We start from the raw sequence: 22,021 nt of genomic DNA, 5'->3' as shown, positions 1-22,021 counted from the left end.
TGTACCTCTGTCTAATCAACAAGGATGTCAGATATCTTTGACATTTATCACTTCGTAGGCATTTCCAAAGTCATACTTTAGCGTAGGTCTGTGGTTAACGCGTAGCTTGATACCAGCAGTGCTTCAGGACCAGACCTCTGTTTCTGCTGAAGTCTCTAATTGTTGACAAGAGGACAGGAAACGTGTGCTTGAGATCTCACTATGTTTTCAGTGCACCTGGAGACAGACATATTGGTAACGAGTACTAGAAATCTTTCTTCAATCCATGTGAGATTAAAGGAAGACTGAAAAAGTAAAAATAAGTGGGAGGTTAAGCTGATATGGTAAATGGTATGTGAAGCACACCTCTTCCCAAAATGAAATACACTAGCAAAATACTCATCTTCTCAATACAGACTGTGCTTGTTTTCTTTGGCTTAGTCAGGAAACCTTTTGTTTGAATTAGACCGAGTGAATTGCACAGAATGGTTTTCAGTTTTAGTACATGTAGACAAGCCAAACTGCATACAATTAAAGTATTTAAACTTACTCTTAATCTTTTCTTTATTTACTCTTACAGGTTTTTCTGTTACTTTAGATAATTTGGATATAGTTGACATTTTTTTCACCTTCCAAATTTTACATTTTATCTTAGTGTTTCCTGGTACATTCTGAAAAAAGATGAAAGACCTACAGTAGAGGATTAACCTAGTTCCCTGTTTCTTTTAGGAAATTGTACTAGTGGTATTCTTTGGAACAGAATATGTGGTTCGGTTATGGTCAGCAGGATGCCGCAGCAAATATGTTGGAATATGGGGAAGACTTCGTTTTGCTAGGAAGCCTATTTCAATCATTGGTGAGTATGTACAGATTGCAAAGTTGACATAAACAATGAGTAAAAGTTGTCCTTGAAAGTTTTGATAAGTGGAATTTCTGCAGTAGTTGAAGCCAAGTTAGAACAAGAGCTCTTGTCATTAGCGTTAGCGTAGATCTGTACTTCCTTTCAGGAATCCATGGCATTGTCATTTGAGAACAAATGTGGCTTGGTTTGTTTTTCCAGAAGAGTAGAGTGTTTTCTTTGCACGAGTGATCTGAAGCTTTGCCAGAAATAAATCTTGGCCATAGTCCTGTGTTCTGTGACCTCAGGATCCCAGACACTGTACAATAGCTACAACTGTATTTTTTTTAAAGATACTGAACAGCCTTTTTTTTTCTTTTAGCAGCTGTTTGAATAATTTATTATGAGTTTATTTTGCACTCTAATTGAGCTACATACTACATGGTGGAGCATGATAGATGCACTGTAGTTACTTTGTATTATCTATTGGATTAAAATATGGGCTTCAGTGATGTGTTTGGAACTGGGCACCTGACTTTCCTTGCTGTTCACTGCAGTTGGCTTCCTAACATGACGTCAGCGTTCTTAGAAATTGCATCCATATATTCCATATATGTCACAAATCATTATTTTTTTTCAGAATGCTTGTCATGCATTTAACAGTTTCACTGAAAGAAACATAATAATCCAAAATCAATATATATTTTGTTAGCCAATATTGAGAGAACTATGTAAAGACCCGTGCCCTGAAGCACTGAAAATATAAATGGATTAAACAAACCAGATTTTGGAAGAGGAGTATTGTTATAGAAGCATAGTAATTCTTGTTCTGTGACATAGTTTTTTCCACTACTCAGAAACATTATTTGTTGTTGAGTAGAGGATATAGTTTTTCATAAACTATCTACAATTTTGCTGAATATAAATTACAAAATTTTGTACCTGCGTATTTTTACAATCATAAAATAGTTTAGTTTAGCTTCTCTGTGCATGTATATAAATAACAACTGTATCCCAGGTGTGACTACAACTATAAAATGGCTTTGACTGCATCTTTGCATCCTCTCCACAGTCCATTTCTCTTGAGACCTAGAACACTATGGGTTTTGAAACATCATCCAATTTATTTCAGCTTGGAAAGCAAAACAAAGTTCCAGATTCCCAGATTTCCCAGTTCTTTCCCAAGAACTATTTCATTCTCCAAAATACAGAGTTCCTTTCCAAAATTAAGTAGGCCTGAGGCACAGAGATTTGTGCCAGGCTAATGACTGACTTAAACTAAATTAGACTCGTACACTAATTCCAATTTTTCTCTCCCTTTTAGACCTGGACAGATGAAATAATAGTAAGGCAGTTGTCTTATATATGAAATAAACCCCAAAACCTTGGTCAATGAATAAAATACTGTCTGAAATAGCAGAGAAGATAAGATATACAGAAGAGATAATAGGTAGAAACTGCTGAAATTCCTCATAGGTTATAGCTAATAAGGATTCCAGGCTGCTGAGGCTGCTTTACAGCAACTCATATCACTCGTAATTCTTCTAGGACGTGGCCGTCTTGGATCCATCCCAGTAAAATCTTTCTATCATATCACACAATTATATTTTCTTTACAAGTTACAATAGACATCTCTGATATATAAACAAAAATCTTAATTTGGGGTGACTGTTCAAATCATAAAAGTAATATTGGCATTGGTTCTAGTAACAGTTGTGCAGAAGTATTGCAAGATGCTGCTAACTCCTTTTTTCAATTGACTTTTATTTTCCAATTGACTTTTATTTTCCAGATTTAATTGTAGTTGTTGCTTCCATGATAGTTCTTTGTGTGGGCTCTAAAGGTCAAGTCTTTGCAACCTCAGCGATCAGGTAACTATATGCAATAAAAGAAAATAGTGCTGAGTAAGGTAGGTTTTTTTCTTTTTTTACCTCCTCTTTCAATTCTTGCAGGAGGAAACGAGTCACTTCTATGACACATGTAACAGAGCAAGTCACCAATCATGTATGGGCATGAAACAGTGATCCCATTAAGTGTAGGGGAAATAATTTTGTGTGGGTTGTCTGTCTGGTTGAAATGCATTTATGTCTGGTGGGGATAGAGGTGCACATACCCCTGCCCCCTTTCCCCAGCTACGTGGGTTCTACCGAAATCCTGTTTTAGTTTCTTGGCTCAGTTTTATAGCAACTCTTTTGTGCTTCATGTCTCTGTCATCTTCAGGCTGCTTCTTTATAAAATGCCTGGGGTTAGTGGTTGTGAATTCCTGATGGACCACCTTGTGCTCAGGAAGGTCCCACCACTTGGTTTTCTTGAATGAGAGAGTACAGGGCAGTGTACTGTGCTCTGTGCACTAGCTGCAGCGATGCTCTAGGATTGCAGTGACTCTCATAAAAAGAATATTTTAAAATATTATTGGGCTGTCTAGTTCAAATTCCTCAAAGGTGAGGAATTCAGATCTTTAGTTGGCTGTTTCTGTATGTTGTTTCCCAGTCTGGTGAGCAGGTCAAATATGAGTTGATGAATGATTTCTAGAGCATTCACAGTTTGTGTCCAAAATTCCCGAATCCATGAGTTATCCTTACTAGCCATGTGTGCAAAGGTCTGTCCTTCTCTTGTGCAATCTCCCCATGCTGTCTTCATAACAAACAAGATGAAAGATGGGTCAATGGAGTGAAAAAAGATAGGCTGCTAAGTCTAACATAAAATACTATGTGTGTCTCTTAAAATGGTCCTTTGGAAGAGACAGACTTCCCCTCTCCGCCTCTGTTTCTTCTCTTGTATCTTTAGTCTCTTAATTAATTTAAAAATTGTGTTCCAGGGGCATCCGTTTTCTGCAGATTTTACGAATGCTGCATGTTGACCGTCAGGGTGGTACATGGAGGCTGCTGGGATCAGTAGTGTTCATACACAGACAAGTAAGTTTGAGTACTCTGAGTAATGACATAATAATTGATGCAAAAGTCCTTATATTCAGAACAGCATGTATGCAGACATGCTGATGATGTCAAATATATTTAGTATGGAGGCAGGCATTTATTTTAACCAAATATGGTTGTTCTGCCTTGTTCAAGGGACAAAAAGTTCCTAAGAGATTAAAAATATTCATCTCCACTTTGGCAAACTTTTGACTTGTAGTTGGACTTAACCACAGAAAATGGGACTTCTGAAAAGTAGTCTGAATATTTCTAAAAATATGTATTGAAATTCCAAAGTTGTTTTGAATGTGGCACTGTTTGAAAAAGCTACCCAACTACTTTTTGATGACCAAAAGGTTAATGGATCATGCTTGCAAGTGAGGAGGTTGTTTTGACTGAAGTGTGCATGCTGGACCAAGTCATCAGCTATGGTGTAAATTCTTTCACCATTGAGCTCAGTGGATTTTTGTTAATTTGCACAGCCAACAGTTGGTGTAAATGTTTATTAATTGCTGAAATTACATTCTTCTGTTCCAATTATCTTTTAAAAAACATCAGTGATAGGTAATTTAAGTGTCTCAACAATACCATGATGCTGTTATTTTGATTCTCTTTGCAGGAACTGATAACTACACTCTACATTGGATTTCTGGGCCTGATTTTTTCCTCTTATTTTGTGTACCTGGCTGAAAAAGATGCTGTAAATGACTCTGGAGAAACAGAGTTTGGCAGCTATGCAGATGCCCTGTGGTGGGGAGTAGTAAGTATAACAATTTCACATGTACTAAAAGTAGTTAACTCCTTCAAATGTGGAGTAAAGTTCAAGTAAGCATGGAGTAAGAACAGCAATTTCAAATGGCCTCTTATTGCTTCAATACACTTTCTGGTTTTGTAATTTTATGAAACTAAGAAAATAGTATAATGATCAGTAGTTCTATTTGGTGTTTTTAGTCTTATGTGATCCGAAGTGATCAAATTATGTATACTGGATGTAGAAACATCTATTCTTAATTCTTTAACCTGTCTTCCCTTCTGTTAAAGTGATTACTTCTTGCTACCTTTCTTATGGTAGGGTTCAACCTTCTGAGGTGGTAACAGTCTTGCTAAATCAGGGCTGGTGTTCTGGGTTTTTTGTGTGTGTGTGTTTGTGGTTTGTTTGGTTTTTGTTTTTTTTTTGTCTGTTCTCTGTTTATTCAGAATGGACTAATTCCAGAACAAGGAGCATCTGAGATACTTAAGAAATCCAGCACAGGACTGTTTTGAAGTGATTATATTGCTTTGGAATGCACTTAGTATCCTTATGTGGCATTTGTCTGTGTTATGTCAACATACCATCTTGCTCAGAGATTTCTCAGGTTTCTCTAAGGTGCTGCCACACTTCGTGGTGTAAATGGATCTTTAGTTCTGCTAATAAAGTTCTGCTTTCTTGCTGTTGCTAGTGACAGTTGTCTCTCTATTTTCGTTTATTATATGTACTTACTAGTTTGGCAGCTCTAATCTAGGATTATTTTTTAGTAAACTTTTTAATTTTGTTGCTTCTGCTAGTAACAATCCCCTCTTTCTTTTCTCACGTGATATGCAAATATTAGGTTAGTTGCTCTGTTCTGGGATTTCCTGTCTGTAATTGCTTCCCTTTCTTTTTCCTACTACAGTTCAAAGAAAGGTACTTTTTGGAAGCTGTTTTTCCTTATCATTAGCATTCAAGCAATGACTTGTTTTTGTCTGCTTTAATTGTGTGTAGCTTAATAAAACAAACTGTCATCGTTAAGTGCTACCGATCTTTAAAATGCAAGGCATCGCTAATGATTCCATGCTTGCATTTTCAAAATGTGCTGGCTGCTCATCTCTGCCATTTTAAATCAAAAGGCAGTTTCTTTTTTTTGTTTAAAAATGAGACTACTAGTAAGTCTTATGTACAAGAACGATAGGACTAACACCTCCATTTCACTAATAAAACCTTTTTTTTAAGACATATTTTTAATAAACCTCTGCGTGTATGTACTTATATAGTCTTCTCTCTAACCACTTGCTGTTTCAGGAAGGAAAGATCTATTGAGCAAGTCTATTGCAGGTCTCCTGGTGCTGAAATGCATATGTAGCCTTTTTTGAATCCAACAGGTTTTGTTTAGATTGCTACTAAGATCTGCTACAGAATTCTTCCCTCTTGCTGTCTGCCATAGTTAAATACAGCCTCTCTTAAGATCAGAAAACTTGCTGTGTAGCACAAGGAAGTGGCTTTCTGGCAAGTAGCTTTTTCAATGCTTTCATGTCATCACAGCATTTTTATTTTCCAGTACAGCGGTCAGATGACTTGGTAATTAACAGTGGCAGATGTAGCTGCATTTAAAAACACATGCTGTCATTGGCGTTAGCATTAAAAATTGAGTATGTGACAGACCAGACTGGCTTGCTGAAAATGCAGTAAAACCTTCCATAAAAGCAATACAATTTGTCAGGATATTGAAATATTCTTCTTTCAGGGAATTACTGCTCACTTAACAGGCATGCCAGTTATTTTGTTTTTCTAATTACAATAAACTTATTTAATCAATAAGTTTAATCATGATAATATTCTTTCTCTGTTATAACTTCTATTATGTTGTAGCATGCCACTTGAAGTGTGAGACTGCATTCAACGAACCCATAATGTAATTTTTTTAATATTAAAAATAGAATTTAGTGTCCTTGTTCTGTTCTAAACGCAGATGCTATATTTTGACTGCTAAAAGGATTTAGCAAAACAAAACTGAAATGGGTTCAGGTCCATCTATTTCTGGTGTTTTGATACTGTAATATTCTTCACGCTTTCTACTAGGAAAAAGCCCTGTAAAGTTAGGACAATAATTGGGATGTCATTAAGTATCAGGATGCTTCCTAATGAAGGTCTCAAACTCATACAAAAACCTTCTCAAAGTGTTAGGTCTCAAAAGTTTTGGTTATGTTGTAGCCAGAATTTTCAGAATCGCTTGAACACCACAAATTCTGGTCACTGAAAACCTGTCTCAGACTGTTTTGAACTGGACACGCAGAAGAGGGTAATTCACAGCTCCTGTCTCAAACACTGTCATAGATACTTGATCTGTCTGGCAAGGTAACTGATCTCACTTCTCTGAAAGTGCACTTACCTTACGTAGTAGAGAATACTTTTAAAAGAAAAGTACTTGATAATGTTTTCACCCCCCCTCTCTCTCTACAGCATTGCACTTTTTTTGTTCTCTCAGCATATAGCTACGCTGCTAAACAAGTTCTTTGGGTAGTGGCAATAGAATATGTAGCATAGCATAAAGTAAAACATATGAAAGGTCTGTGTTACCACAACTAGACTGCATCTGGAATTGGGTACTTTTATATTACTGTGCTTTGCTGACTATAGACGTACCCATAGGGTGCATAACTTTTAATTAAATGTTCTTCATTGTCATTGTTGTTATTTATAAATCTATATTGCTTTTCAATTTCCATATGTAAATTGGCCTCCTGGGCTTTATTTGAATTTCCTTGAGAACTCTGGGCTGTAGCTAGTCGCCATGCCAGTTTATGGGCTTGAAGAAACCTAAGGTTACCTTGTGGCATAAAGATTTGTCTGTGTTGTTGCTGGTTTTGAATGCAGTGCGTGTTGTACAAATAATTCTGCCAATGGCTGCATATTTTTATGCCTTTCAAAAGACAAGTTTAATATTTGCAAGTAAAATACAAGTAACATGATGTGTCTTTCAGCCCCAGTGCAAGTATTCAAAATTAGTCTGCTTATATTGTACTTCATGTCCAGACTAACAGTCTTAAGGAACTAGTATAGATTCTGGACAATAAAAACAAGAATTTAAAAAAAAATGCTAAAAAACCCAAATAAGATGCTAAATGTTCTCACCAAATCAGTCAAAGATGACCACATTCAGGGAATGTTACTGGCTCACTGTCTCTTTTTTTTTTTTTTGTGGTGGTTTTTTTTTTGTTGTTGTTTTCGTTTGGTTTGGTTTGTGTGCGGTTTTTTCCTCCTCCTCTCTCCTTAAGTATTAAATTCAGTCATGCCTCAGGCAGACTGAGGGGAGCTCTCCTTTTGATATCCACTGAATGCTACACAATTTCCAACCTTCACATCTGAACAAACATCCTTCAGGAAAACCATTATGTGGATTGTGCTAACAGTCTCTTTGATCATGAACACTATTTGCCACAAGCAATTATTGAATATAGCCATGCATGGATATTACACTATGCCCGTTCCTTTGATTTGGTTTGAATTGGATCAAGCAATTGTTTGCAAGTACGAGCTTTAGTTAAGAGTTTCTTGTTCCTTTAGTTCATTGATATATGCTTTCTCACCAGGGACCGAATTCAACAAAACATTGATGAGTTTGCTTACTTCTAAGCATATGTAAAACCATATTCCTATTTAGCAAAGCCTATCAGTATGTGCTTAATGTAAATTTAAAATCAAAATTGTGGGAAAGCTTTGCTGAACAGTTGCGGGAAATACCACTTGAAACTACACGTGTATAGAACTTTTGCTAAATTAGAACAGATCTGATTTAATTTGTAAATAGTTGAACATAAATATTGAAAAATTCCTACATAAAAGGGATCTTGTGTTATTCAGAACACTTTTCCCCCTTTCTAAATTAAAAAAGCTGTTGAGTACTGTACACTGACTTCAATGTTAGACAGAAGGCAACACTTCATTTTTATTCTTTTTGTGGTTTACAAGTCAAGAATACCAACTACAGGCCTGTTATATCCTTTTTTTTTTTTTCTTTTTTTTCCCCTAATTTTTGGGATGAAGTGTTTGGGTTCTTGGGGAGGGAGTTGGTTATTTTAAGAATTTTTGGAGCAGGGGTCAGAAGATGTAAGGGTTAGTATTTTTAAATGCTTTTTGCATGCAATCTGCATCTTGCAACTGCCTTCTCATCTCTGAGCTTTAACTCGATGAGCAGTTCCAACTACATTTTGTTCTCATTTAATGAAAATCTGTGGGGCAGATGTGGAGAAACGTTTTAAAATTCTTACTTACAAAGTACAGATGTAGATATTCTTATATCTAGAGAACACTCTTGGGACTTCATTTTCTTAATTTGCAAATCTTTAAACCTCTATCAAAAGATATCAAGGAGCTAGGAAAAAAAGTTATATCTAGAAGAATCCAGAAATTTTCAACAGTTGTTTTTGATTTGATTAAATAAAAGTAAATTATTTCAAAATATAGATAATTTTCTATGTCAGGATCTAGAAAAAATAATTATAATTAAGGAATTTAGCTTTGATTTAAATTCAATAATTAGCACAAATTGTGCTCCTGTTGAAATGGGTCTGTAGGAGGCTGAAACTAACTTCACTCTGATTTTCCTCTTGTCGTATGGCTAGAATTATCCTCATAGGAATATGTTTTAAAACTTCCCTCCTAAGATATTTGGCTACCTTATATATGCTTAAGCATTCTTTTTTCCCCTTGTACCTAGATAATGCTGTTTCTTTTCAGTATAATTACTATACTTTGTGAGGTGTAATGTAGTACTAATATTGAATGGAAAATAAATAACTGTAGAATTCCCATGAACAGTTCAGAAATTGTAGTCAAACTGTCTGCATATGTTGATAACTTTCCCCAGCACTTCCTTCAATATCACACTGAGATATAAAGGGTACTAATTCAACTGGCTGCTTTTTCTGACATTTTTTGTACAGAAGTGGTCTGTTGAGCAAGGTCTAGATTAGAGAAACTCCTCTACTATAGATTAAGACCTATATGTGCTTGAGTTCAACACGGGTGAGATCAAGTCCAATAGGCAGAGCAGTCTGTTGACTTTGCCAGCAGTGTGACTGATGGTGGCTGTCAGACCTCCCACCATTTCCCATTCATCTGATCAGTAAGCAGAGAAGGGCTGGCATACTGCAGCCTCCCAAAGAAAGTGGGTATCGCTGTACTGTAAAATCTAAACAACTGATGATGGGTTAATTATCAGGCTAGGATACAAAGTTACTGGATCTGCTATGAGTTTCATTGCTTGTGTCCATGTGTATGTTTACTACGGACTTCAGATCTAAAATTGTCTCTTCACTCCAAGTAAAAATTATCATAATAATGGTCAAATGGAAAAAATGATCAAATAACCATCTGCCTGGGATGCTTTAAGTCTTTGCTGGACTATGTTTTCCTAATTTAGTTACCTTTGCATTTTGGTAGGGGTGCTTGTATTTTGGCGGGGGGAAGCTCAGATGAACCCCAACAATTTGCCTATGCCTTCACTAATAATGAACAATTCTCCCTATTTTTATGCAAGTTTGTCCTGTATCTTGTCATCCTTGAGAACTACTGCCAGCATGATCCAGGGGATGAATAGACTATTTTACAAGAGCAAGTGAAACAGCTTTTATTTGTGAGGCTAAACACACTGAGAAAGGGATTCAGCTGAGCATGCTGTGTTGCAGATGTGTGTACTGCAGGAGTGAGGCAACAGAAGAGGGGAGGGGGATAAACTGAGACCATGAAATGGTGGAAGAGAAAAACAAGGCTGGAAACCCATCTTCCAGAAATGAAGACAGGAGCCTACAAGAATGTCTGGTACCATCAAAAGCATGAGGTTCTGGAATAACGTCCCAACAGGAACAGCGAGGGGAAAGCCAATTCATTTTCAGATGGAGTTGCATTTTCAAGAAATAGTGAATGAGATGACATAATGTGGCTGACTTGAACTAGCCAGAAACTACTTCCAGAAAATAGCAACCAGAAAATCCCTTCAACCTTTGTATTCTTACTGACTTGGTTAAAGCTGTTGTAGTCCCTTTTTTCATTGCACAGAACAGACTTTGCAAATTTAGGTGAGCTCAACCCTCCAACTTAATTTTCATCAGTTTTGTTTGGTTTTTTTAAGACTTGTCTAGTTTTATCTCTGAGATCTCACAAGTGGACATGTTTAGTTTGGGCTACCATTTGATTAGGAGGCTTAGAGTGACCAGTGAGACCAGACAGGTCAGAACTGATTGATGGCTAAAAATGACACCTTGAGGAGGTATTAAACTACTATCAAAGAGTGATGGCTAGGCAGCACTGAGGATCTATTATTTGAGAGACATGACACTGAAGTTAATATATTCTGTTTGTTGTATTTGCAATTGGATGTGTAGTTCCATTTAACTTCATATCCTAAGTTATTAGAACCTTTTCAGTGTCCTTCAGATGTAGTTGTGTCTCAGTTATGTAGAATCATAGAATGCTTTGGATTGGAAGGGACCTTTACAGGTCATCTAGTCCAACCCCCCTGCAAGAGCAGGGACATCTTTAACTAGATCAGGTTGCTCAGAGCCCCATCCAACCTGACCTTGAATGTTTCCAGGGATGGGGCCTCCACTACCTCTCTGGGCAACCTGTTCCAGTGCCTCAACACCCTCATTGTAAAAAATGTCTTTCTTAAATCCAGTCTAAATCTGCCCTCCCTTAGTTTAAAGCCATTGCTCCTTGTTCTGTCACAACAGGCCTTGCTAAAAAGTCTGTCCCCGTCTTTCCTGTAGGCCCCCTTTAAGTACTGGAAGGCTGCTCTAAGGTCTCCCTGGAGCCTTCTCTTCTCCAGGCTCAACAACCCCAACTCTCTCAGCCTGTCCTCGTAGGAGAGGTGCTCCAGCCCTCTGATCATTTTCATGGCCCTCCTCTGGACCCGCTCCAACAGCTCCATGTCTTTCCTGTGCTGAGGGCTCCAGAGCTGGACGCAGTAGTCCAGGTGAGATGTCACCAGAGCAGAGTGGCAGAATCACCTCCCTCGACCTGCTGGCCATGCTTCTTTTGATGCAGCCCAGGATACGGTTGGCCTTCTGAGCTGCGAGCGCACATTGTTGGCTCGTGTCCAGCTTTTTGTCCATCAGTACCCCCAAGTCCTTTTCCACAGCACTGCTCTCGATCACATCATCCCCCAGCCTGTATTGAAACCGAGGATTGCCCTGACCCAGGTGTAGGATCCTGCACTTGGCCTTGTTGAACCTCATGAGGTTCACACAGGCCCACTTCTCCAGCTTGTCCAGGTCCCTCTGGATGACATCCCGTCCTTCTGGCATGTCAACCGCACCACTCAGCTTGGTGTCATCTGCAAACTTGCTGAGGGTCCACTCGATCTCGCTGTCAATGTCATTGATGAAAATATTGAACAGCACTGGTCCCAGTACGGACCCCTGAGGGACACCACTTGTCACTGATCTCCACCTGGACATTGAGCCGTTGACCGCTACCCCTGGATGTGACCATCCAGCCAGTTCCTTATCCACTGAATGGTCCACCCATCAAATCCTTATCTCTCCAATTTAGAGAGAAGGATGTTGTGGGGGACTGTGTCAAAGGCTTTACAGGAGTCCAGATAGATGACATCCATTGCTTTTCCCTTATCCACTGATGTGGTAACTCCATCGCAGAAAGCCACTAGGTTGGTCAGGCAGGACTTGCCTCTGGTAAAGCCATGCTGGCTGTCTCGAATCACCTGCCTGTCCTCCATGTGCTTTAGCATAGCTTCTAGGAGGATCTGTTCCATGATCTTCCCAGGCACAGAGGTGAGGCTGACAGGTCGGTGGTTCCCAGGGTCATCCTTTCTACCCTTTTTGAAAATGGGCACAATGTTTCCCTTCTGCCAGTCACCAGGGGCTTCACCTGACTGCCATGACTTTTCAAATATCATGGAGAGTGGCTTGGCAGCTACATCAGCCAATCTGCTCAGGACTCTGGGATGCATCTCATCATGTCCTATAAACTTATATATATGTTCAGATTCCTTAGGTGGTCATGAACCTGATCTTCCCTTACAGTGGGAGGGGCTTTACCCCCCCAGTCCCCAACATGTTGTCTATTGACTCGGGAGGGGTTGCCAGGGATGACTGAAGCAAAAAAGTTGTTGAGTACCTCAGCCTTCTCCTCGTCTGTTGATACTAGGTCACCATTCTTGTTCATCAGTGGAGATACACTTTCTTTAACTTTCCTTTTCTGGTTGATACACCTGTAGAAGCCCTTCTTGTTATTCTTTGCATCCCTTGCCAAGTTCAGCTCCAGCTGTGCCTTGGCCTTCCTGACCCCATCCCTACACAAGTAGGCAGTGTCCCTGTGCTCTTCCAAGGTTACCTGTCCCTGCTTCCACTGCCCATGCAGTTCCCTCTTGCTCTTTAGTTTGACTAGCATGTCTTGACTCAGCCATGCTGGTCTCTTCCCTTCCTTGTCTGATTTCCTACATCTGGGGATTGAGAGCTCTTGCGCTTATGTACTTCAACTGCATCAAGAATGATGGTGTGAGCCTGCAGTGATAACTGTATGAAAACAACTTCAAAATTTTAAGAAGAAAAAGAATCCAGACATCCCCTTTAAATGTTTGTAATAGTAGTGACCAGAAAGTTCTTTCTTCAGCTTTGGATTACAATTTTAATTCCAATGTTTCAAAACATTTGTGTCCTGTAGAGCATAGTCATCTGAAGGATGTAATTTGAATCTTCTCAGAGTGCTGTAATGTACGTAGAGGTGATTGGGAGCAGAAAGTGGAATTTCTGTTGTATGAATCGGTTCTTATCGCTAACATCCTTATATGCACAAGGAAGAAAAATATTGTCATTTGGAAAAGAATTCAAAATATCAAAAGATCACTAGGGTTTTTTTAGCTTTATACAGATTGCATACTTCACAGTAAAATAAAAGCATGAGTGTCTAATCTGTTTGCACTTGTGCTGCATGGATTTCAGCAACTTGGAAAGATTCTACTTTATATTCAACTTGCATGAATGCAGTTGACTGAATAAGATGTCAAGCAGTAGAAAGGCTTCTAATGTGTTCATTACACTTAGGCGTATGGGAGAGCATTCAAACCATTTTGCAATTTACTATACTTCAATTGCAAAGAAGTCAGGGAGCCAGTTGATGTTTCTGGTATATCACTGGATGTTGTTCTTGTATTACTTGATTTAATCAAGGCGGGTATTGTGAGTGGGTCAGAAAATTAAGTGGTATTTGGTATACAAAACAATATCTAGTGCAATTGATTTTGAAGTTGCAGTGCTGCAAATTTAGAAACAAAGTAGTTAAGGTATTTTCTATAAGGTGACTTTCCCTTATTTGCTTCAATGCTTGGCTTTTTTTAATCTTTTAGCTTGTGTTTGCTCCCTCAGTCCTGTGATGTCTGCCTTTTTAATACCTCTGAATCATGCATTCTTGTATTTTGTAGCTGTTTATCCGAATTTTTGCAAGGCACACATTTCATCAACAGAGCATTGTTACTCACCTGATTAGTTTGCTGTGCTCCCTTTAGCCTGATAGTCTTGAATAAAATCCCTTCCCTATTCAGTGCTGACGAACATTACTGTTTCTTCTTGCTGTGTGGATTTTTGCTTCATATTTCCTCCTTCAGACTATTGATGCATATTTAATAGGAACAAGATTAGTCTTAATACCAAAGCCTGTGGTGATGTACATCAGATCAAAGTTCTGAAATAGTCAATGGATGAATATGATTTTGTTCCTAATTAAAACAATTAGTTTTACATGCTGCTTTTCAATGAAAATTTAATGTGTGAGCTCTTGTATCAATTTAATTTCATTATGCCAACATATTTACTATGCTAGAGTAGAAGTTGAGTCAGTATTTCCATTATAAAAGCCTATTTTACAACTGTAAAATTAGTATTGTACTCTTTAGGGGGTTATAAACTGGCTGTAAAAATTCATTTAGGGCAGAAACTTGGCATGGAAGGTTTCAACAGTATATATCGTAGGGAAAAAAGAAAATGTAATTTTGGAATACAATGCATTTGTAGATGGATTAGAGTTATGAGGGCAGAGAAAAATGTTAATCTAAACACATGCTTTGATTTGCAACCTGATTTCCAAAATGTTGTTTTTTTAAAAAACTCCTAAACAAACAGCACAGAAAATACTTTTCTTGTGTCACTGATGCTTCATATAGACCAATTCAGAAGGAATGGGTGGGGTGGTGGTGGAAAGGGGAGAAAAATACATCTCAGTTGTATATTAATTCAGTTCAGTTATACTTCAGTCAGCTTAAAAGCACCTATTTCTTTTCACATTTCTAGTTAATGTATATATTTCAAAATGGCGTTAAGATTGTAACACAGAATAGTTGATAAAACTTTTCAATTACAAGGATTTGTAAATCTTTTCAAAACCTGAGACATAAACCACTATCTTCTCTCATAATCTTTTATGTAATAAGGTATTGGAGACCATCACTATATTTCCTTTTTTTATACCATATTTTTGAATGGGAAATTGTAATTAGAATTTAGGAGATTTTTTTTTTTTTTTTAAACTGACCCTCTTATGTAGGTAAGGAGATAATGTCATCCCTTCAGTTCCTCATCAGACCCTGAATTAAGGTGGTATTTCAACAACAATTTCAGGAATACAGGCAAAGGTACTTGGGTACTTAACTCACCTTACTAATTCTTAAAATACGTTTGTAGTACATGAAATAGTTTTGGAAATAAGCCACATTTTAAAAACTTGTATTAAAAATTAAATGCTAATACTTGAATGTTTTGAGTATCAGCAACTTGCAATAAACTTTTAACATCACCACCTCAAGCAGCTAGAGCTGTCCCTTTGTCGTGTGTTTGACAGACATGTAATGTTGTTGCTTAGAAGGTGGACAGTTTGAGTATGGATGGCTTGCTTCATGTGTTTCTGAGGTACAGCTCAGGTTGGAACTTACATCCACAGGGTTTCCCTCTGGTGTCTCAACTTTTAGTAGGAATGGACAATTATTAAAGTGGCCAACAGCCACGCTTTTCCTGAAGCACCTTTTATTTCCCCAAACCCAGGTTCTCCGTCCCTTCACCCCCTTAACAAACATCTTGCCTCTATAAATCTGCCCTTCCCTTCTCTCCTCCCCTAGAGATGCTGCCCTGAGCATTGCCTGCATTTCTGTGGTCGCTGGGTAGTATGCATTACAGCAGACAGGTGAACTAGGAGCAACTGCAGGACAAGGTGGGGATGGCCTGTGTATATTATTGTCTGGGACTAACATCCTCTGTGTCCTGGGCAGCTGAAGCCCATACTGTCAGAAGAAAATCTGAACAGCCAGCAGCTGAGGTCTGCCTCAGCTGCTTGAGAGCTTCATGGGGTTTCAAAGGCTCTGATTTGGTTAGCCTTCTTCAAAGTCACAGATAAAAATCTCTCTAATTTCCAAATTCAGAAATAGCTTGTGACATAGGTAAATTTAAATTGCTCTCAGATGCCAAATGTATCGTTCTGCTTCAAACAAATCCATTCTTTCCTTCAGCTCATGCAAGTAATGACTTATTAAGCCTTGTTATGCTACATCACTGTGGTGGTAATCTTTACTTCAGTGTTTTGAAACCCAAACTCAACAGATGTTTCCTGCATGTGTGCATTAAATTATCTGTTCTTGCTCTCAAGGTATTATATGAATTAGTGATTCGTTAGACTATGTTTTCAGGATCTTTACTGCATGGAAATTTTTCAGCTTCTCTTGCTATTTATGCCAATATTATTCTCTAGAATACTTCATGTCTGACCCCAGTCATAGTCCATGGTTACAGTATATATATGCTCTTTCTGTGCAACAGCCCTGTAATACTCTCAGCAAACATCTCCTGCCCATAAAGAAAATCAGCAGTTCAGAACTGTTGGCAGCCTCCCCCTAAGGAAAGTGTATGACGTGGACAGGCAACCCATATCCCAGTAACTTCATAGGCTGTAAAGTTGCCTCAGCCATGAAGACTTAAATTAATGGTTTTACTTTACAAGATTTTAAACATGTATTTTATTGTAATTCAATTTCCTGTACCTTTTTCCATCTATTATAGATGGGAAAGCAAACCTGGAGAGGAGAGTTACCTTCATTAATGTCACACAGACTGTCATTGGGATAGTTAGGAATGCAACTAAAGTTTCTTTAAAATAAATAAAAAAGGAAGAAAGAGCAACAACCCAAAACTGCTACATTAATACTTGCTGTAATGCTCTATGCATTTCTCTTTACAGGTGACTGTTACAACTATTGGCTATGGGGATAAAGTGCCTCAGACCTGGATAGGAAAGACCATTGCATCTTGTTTTTCAGTATTCGCAATTTCATTTTTTGCACTACCTGCGGTAGGTTATCTTGTGCTTTTACTGGCAATTTGGTGTTGACTCATTAGTTGACAGAGGAAACTTTTGTTATTGATTCTTTAACCTTTCATTTAATCTGATGTTATGAAAGCTTTGTATTGAACTTTTACATTGTAGTTAAAATATATGTAGCTTGTAGAAGCAAAAGAGCTTCTGCAAGTAGCTAAAAAAAAGTAAATATGTAGTGTTTCTTGTATGCAACACTAGATTTGGTATGTATTTGAGAACAAGATGTTTAATTCAAAATATTTTTTCTGCCTCTCTCAGAAGTGTAAAGGAAATTATTTCTCATGCTAATTACTTCTGGACTCAGTGACTTAGTGATGTTTTGGCTTGTTAAGGCATTCACTCAGAGTTTACTCACTGATTAGGTCCAGGGTGAACTCTAGAGTTCTCATACACATCCTTCTTCTAGCAAAGCTGCTGAAAAGGTGTCACTGGCAGAGAGACAACAATAAGCAGCCAGGGACACTGATGCAGCTCTTTGCCAAATTAGCATATGTCCATGGCCAAAGTCCCATTTTTCAAAAGTGACCTAGGGATGAGCTTTTAAAGGTATTATGGCACTTTGTTTGCACTGAAGACTTTACAAAACCCAACTTTACTCTCAAGTACTTTCTAACAAGAAACAAGGCACTTGAGTACCAAGAGTACATTCAAAATCAGCGAAACCCGGACTGTGGTTTGAAAACCCACAATGTTCAGTGCCAAGGGTAGTTAAGGGTATTTTTTTCACAAATTTAGCAATACTCCTGAATTGTGCTGTTAAAATGTTTGTGAAACCTGAAATGTGCTGTTAAAATGTTTATTTTTCAGCAAGTTTTTCAGTTCAGTGACAAGAACAGTTGTGTTAGCAGAAGTTAGTGTAGTTGTGGCAGGGAAGTGGTGGGGATAAGTACAGGAGGGATGAGAAGAATACTTTTATGCCAGTACTGTCGCAAAAATTCTGCACAACATGAAATAGTAACTATTAAAACTCTAATGGCTTTTTAAAATTAGTCGCTTACTTTAAAGGTATGCAACCTTTTGCAAAGGAGGGTAATTAAGTGTAGATTTTTAGACTCTCCAGCATCAGTTTGCCTTTAAAGCATATTCTTCCCCCCTCCTTATTCTAATCTCTTTCACATTTATTACTTGTTTAGAAGAGAGATCTCGTAAATGAAATGATCTGTAAGAAAAATGTCAAAAGCTAATATTTTGTCTGAAGGGTTGGGTTTTTTTTTTCTTTTTCTCTCAGACTTGAATGCCAGCAAAGATTTTTTTTTTTTTAATAAAGAATTGTGTAGCAGCCCCACCTTCACAGCAATGCTTTTATGTTTACCTGTCAGATTTCCCTAGTTGTTTGTAGAAGTAAAACAACAACAAACACCCCTTTATCAGTGTGATTTTGTTACTGAATTAAGTTGTTCTTGTGAGTTGGCCCAAGGGGGAAATTTAGGGTTTGAAGCTCTAGCAGGAAATAGGTGATAGGTGCTGCCTTGCTGCCTTGTTGCTGTTTTAAATAAGGGGAGCTGGCTGAGATCACAGTCAAAAGTAGTTGTTGTGACTAAACACAACTGGTATGGGTTCTGGATGTACCAACAATCCTTCATGTCCCAAATAAGTCGTGATTGATCATCATTAACTCTTTGATCTTTACTAAATGAACATAATAGGAAGGGCTTTTCCTGTTCCTTTCAAAACACTTGATGATTAATACAGTTCTTAGAGGTTGAGCCAAGATCACTGGCTGTTCTGACACCTTGACTACCATATGTAGAAAATTAATTCTGATTTTGTGGACTAGGTAACTAACATGTAGTCATGTAAGCTGATTTATAGATGATCTCATTTTTATCTGTGTTACTAAACCCTCTGTTAAATATGTCTATAGTTATGCAAATGACTACATAAATGACTTGCTCTATACTTAATTTTGGACTTAGTAGTTACACTATGTTCGGAGGCTATTTTGGGTTGTACACCATCCAGTGCCATTAGTCCATGTCCCTTGTCCTGAGAGTGGATTAGATGGCCTTATGTTGAACTCACTGAAGTCCTGACTATTTTGTAATATTACTTTTCCTCTTTTGTCTTCCTCTCCCAGCATGCGTTAACATATGGAAATAGAAATTACCATACTACAGTTAAAAGGTCTTTCTTGTGACCTGAATCATGCCATGCCAAAGCTTTATTTCTCATGAAAATAACGTTATGCACATCAGGTTAATGTTTCTCCCTATTCTGTCGTTCCCCTGCACAAGCATTTATGAGGCTTTTAGAGAGTATGAAATATCATTTCTGCTTGCTCATTAGCATTTGAGTCCAGCTGACTTAAATAGGCTTTGGATCAGGGCATGATAGCATTCATAGTTTGTTTCAACAAGTAATGCTAACCAAGTCTAAAAACCTAACAGTATTAAGTCATTTCCTCTAAATAATTAGTTGGGTTTTATGATCCTGAATAGAAGTTTATTAATACAACATAATTTGGCAAGCTTACGCGTGGTTTTTCCCCCCCCTTAAAAAAAAATTAGATCTGTGTTTTCTTTCTTCCCACAGGGAATTCTTGGTTCAGGCTTTGCCCTAAAGGTACAGCAGAAACAAAGACAGAAGCATTTCAACCGTCAAATTCCAGCTGCTGCCTCTCTCATACAGGTACTGAGTTCCTGCATTTTGCATACTGTCATTTCTTTCCATTTATAGTTTTTTTTAAAAAACTGTTGGCAGTATTTCCATGCCTGATTCCCATTAAAAATTGTATAGGAGTTACAGATGCAAGTCTTTCAAACGGTTTTGGAAATCCCACCTTTAATGTAAACTAATGAGCAGAAAAGTTCACTCCCGAATCAGTGCAAACTGTTTAATTCAGCTGGTTAAAATAAAAACTGAAGGCTATTCTGTAGTTATTGAACAATTTACCTGGGGAAAATGTTATGAAATACTATGCTTGCAGCAGTGAAAAACAGAGAGGAAGCTTCATGTAAAATTGTACTTCTAAAAAATACATTGTTGCTTGTAAAGACAAATGTCAGATAAGCTTCATTTTCTTTGGAAAAATAAATTCTTAAAAATCTCAAATTTAGGAGAATTAAGTCAGAATGTTAAATAGGAAAATCTTGTCTGAACTTTTCAGCTCCAGGATAGGTGGCTGGGAACCACTGGGACTCTGCAAAATCAGTCTTTTCGTGTAGGATAACATGTAGGCAGAAAAATTTTGATCCCCTCTGTTAAAAATACAATTGCAGTTCAGCATCAGTAAGGTCAATGAGATTTTATCCTTTACTTAAGTGGAGCCAGCATTTCACCCTGGAGAAGTATTAATATTGTTTCATTCTAGGTTTTTCCAGCTTTTCCTCCCTCACTCAGTATCTGCATGTAGCTTTAGAAGCACAGGGATCAAATTTAAAAGAAATCTAGACATACACCTAAGCTGTATCATTTTTGCATTCTCATATGACTTATTTCTCTAGCTTCATGAGTGAATGTGGATTTCCAGGACAGGCTCTTTATGGAAACAGTAGCTAACTGTAAAGTTTATGCTCGAAACTAAACAGTCCCAGAGTTAATGTGAAAAAGGTTTAAATTTAGGGCTCTGGTTATAGCCAGAGATTAGCCAAAAATCTTCAGACTCAGTGTGTTTCGTTTGGATTGCATGGCCAGAAAAAGGTATGGTTTTGCAAAGAATGGATTTTTAGTGTTCCCACTGATTCTTTTGGGAAATCAACCCCAAATTATTGGGAAGCCTGAGATTGCATGTCCAGAATGTTGTACTTGGCTCCATCTGAAATGTTAAGGAGGAGTGGAGGATAGGCAACGAGTTGCTGACTACCTGTTCTTAATAGTGGTAATTATGATTTACTAATAGTCTTGGACTTCTAAAGGCCCAATTTAATAAGTGGTCTACAAATAACTTACAAAAAGATTATTCTTAAACAAAGAACTTTCTGAAATAAGTACAAGACAAGACAGCATCTGAAATGAATGATACTTTTTTCATGAATTCCTTCTTGTTTTCTTTTAGAGGCCAGTCGTTTCTTCCAGTATCCTATTAACCGTGGTGGGAATTATGTGGTGATTGTCTGATCCTTTACTTTCCAACTGCTGTCTGTTTTCCTCTGCATTCTGCCTTGCTTTGTTTCTTTCATCTAGTGTTTTCTGGCCTTTCCCACTTTAGATTTTGTTTATGTATACGTGTGTCCTTTTTTTCATGTAGTGTGTAAGTGAGGATCTGCCTTTTTAATTTGGAGACTAATTATTAATCAACTCTGATATATTTACACATTTAAGAGAGAATGCAGTAGTGTTTTGTCTCTGGTTGATCTTGTTTCCTAGCTCTGCTTTTCCTCCTTTTTGTCTTAGAACATAGTACTTTAATCTTCGGTGGTTGGAAGGAGGGAGGATTGGTTTTGGGTTTTGGCTCCTGGTTAACCATTGATGCTGTTCCCTCGTGCCCTCAGTCTTATTTCTTCATATGAATATAGTCCTACTGACCACATCACAATTGCTTTTTTTCTCCTGATAGTACTCTTGTGAGGCAGGGAAGAACGATTTTTGTTTGCTGAGTCGGAGCCTGAAACACAGGATGCAATAGGCAAAATGCTCAAAGTCAGAGAGGGAAACTGGGGCAGAGCAAGAAATCCAACCCCGATCTTTTGAGTCCAGTCTAGACTCAATAAGTCTCTCTCTTATTATTTTTGTTGCTAATGTGAACAAAAGTTGCACTTGAAAAGACTGATCTTCCTTTCTGGTTTGCCCAGTTCAAACTATATGGTTTCTGTTTAATAAATAAGGATTCTAAACCATGCTGGGTTTGTTTCCAGAGGGAAAATTCAAGAATTCTATTAAATAAAGAATGACTAACGTGCTACTTGGAAGTTACTTTATAGTACAGATAGCTACAAGTCCAGTTGCATTAATTGTTCTGTTGCTTAAAACATTTGTTCTAGACTGCATGGAGATGCTATGCAGCAGAAAACCCAGACTCTTCTACATGGAAAATATACATTCGAAAACCTGCCAGAAATTATCATTTGCTCTCGCCCAGTCCAAAACCGAAGAAATCAGTGATGGTACCAGTAACTAACATTTCCTATATAGTAATTTAACATTTTAAAATTAGATTGAAATTGTTTACTATCTAGAGGCTATTTGTTGTGTTTGTTTTACAGATTATTACTTGGTTTCGAAGTTTTATTTTCATTTCAG

At 37.7% G+C, this 22,021-nt stretch overlaps 1 protein-coding gene across 3 annotated transcripts in view; it reads left to right on the top strand.

The window, feature by feature from the left end:
- KCNQ1 (potassium voltage-gated channel subfamily Q member 1) overlaps positions 1 to 22,021 on the top strand; it is a 366,539-nt gene that overhangs the window by 88,015 nt on the left and 256,503 nt on the right. For all 3 annotated transcript variants that reach the window (XM_072864543.1, XM_072864542.1, XM_072864544.1), the window contains exons 3-9: positions 709 to 835; positions 2,610 to 2,688; positions 3,636 to 3,732; positions 4,352 to 4,492; positions 16,706 to 16,816; positions 19,376 to 19,471; positions 21,763 to 21,885. In XM_072864543.1, the coding sequence (XP_072720644.1) occupies positions 709 to 835; positions 2,610 to 2,688; positions 3,636 to 3,732; positions 4,352 to 4,492; positions 16,706 to 16,816; positions 19,376 to 19,471; positions 21,763 to 21,885 (774 nt within the window). The remainder of the gene's footprint in view (positions 1 to 708; positions 836 to 2,609; positions 2,689 to 3,635; positions 3,733 to 4,351; positions 4,493 to 16,705; positions 16,817 to 19,375; positions 19,472 to 21,762; positions 21,886 to 22,021) is intronic.

The sequence above is a fragment of the Ciconia boyciana genome, chromosome 6 (assembly GCF_034638445.1).
Source record: "Ciconia boyciana chromosome 6, ASM3463844v1, whole genome shotgun sequence".
In the NCBI taxonomy this organism is placed as follows: Eukaryota; Metazoa; Chordata; class Aves; order Ciconiiformes; family Ciconiidae; genus Ciconia; species Ciconia boyciana.
The sequence above is the reverse complement of the archived record's forward strand: the minus strand, read 5'-3'. Positions and strand labels throughout refer to the sequence as shown.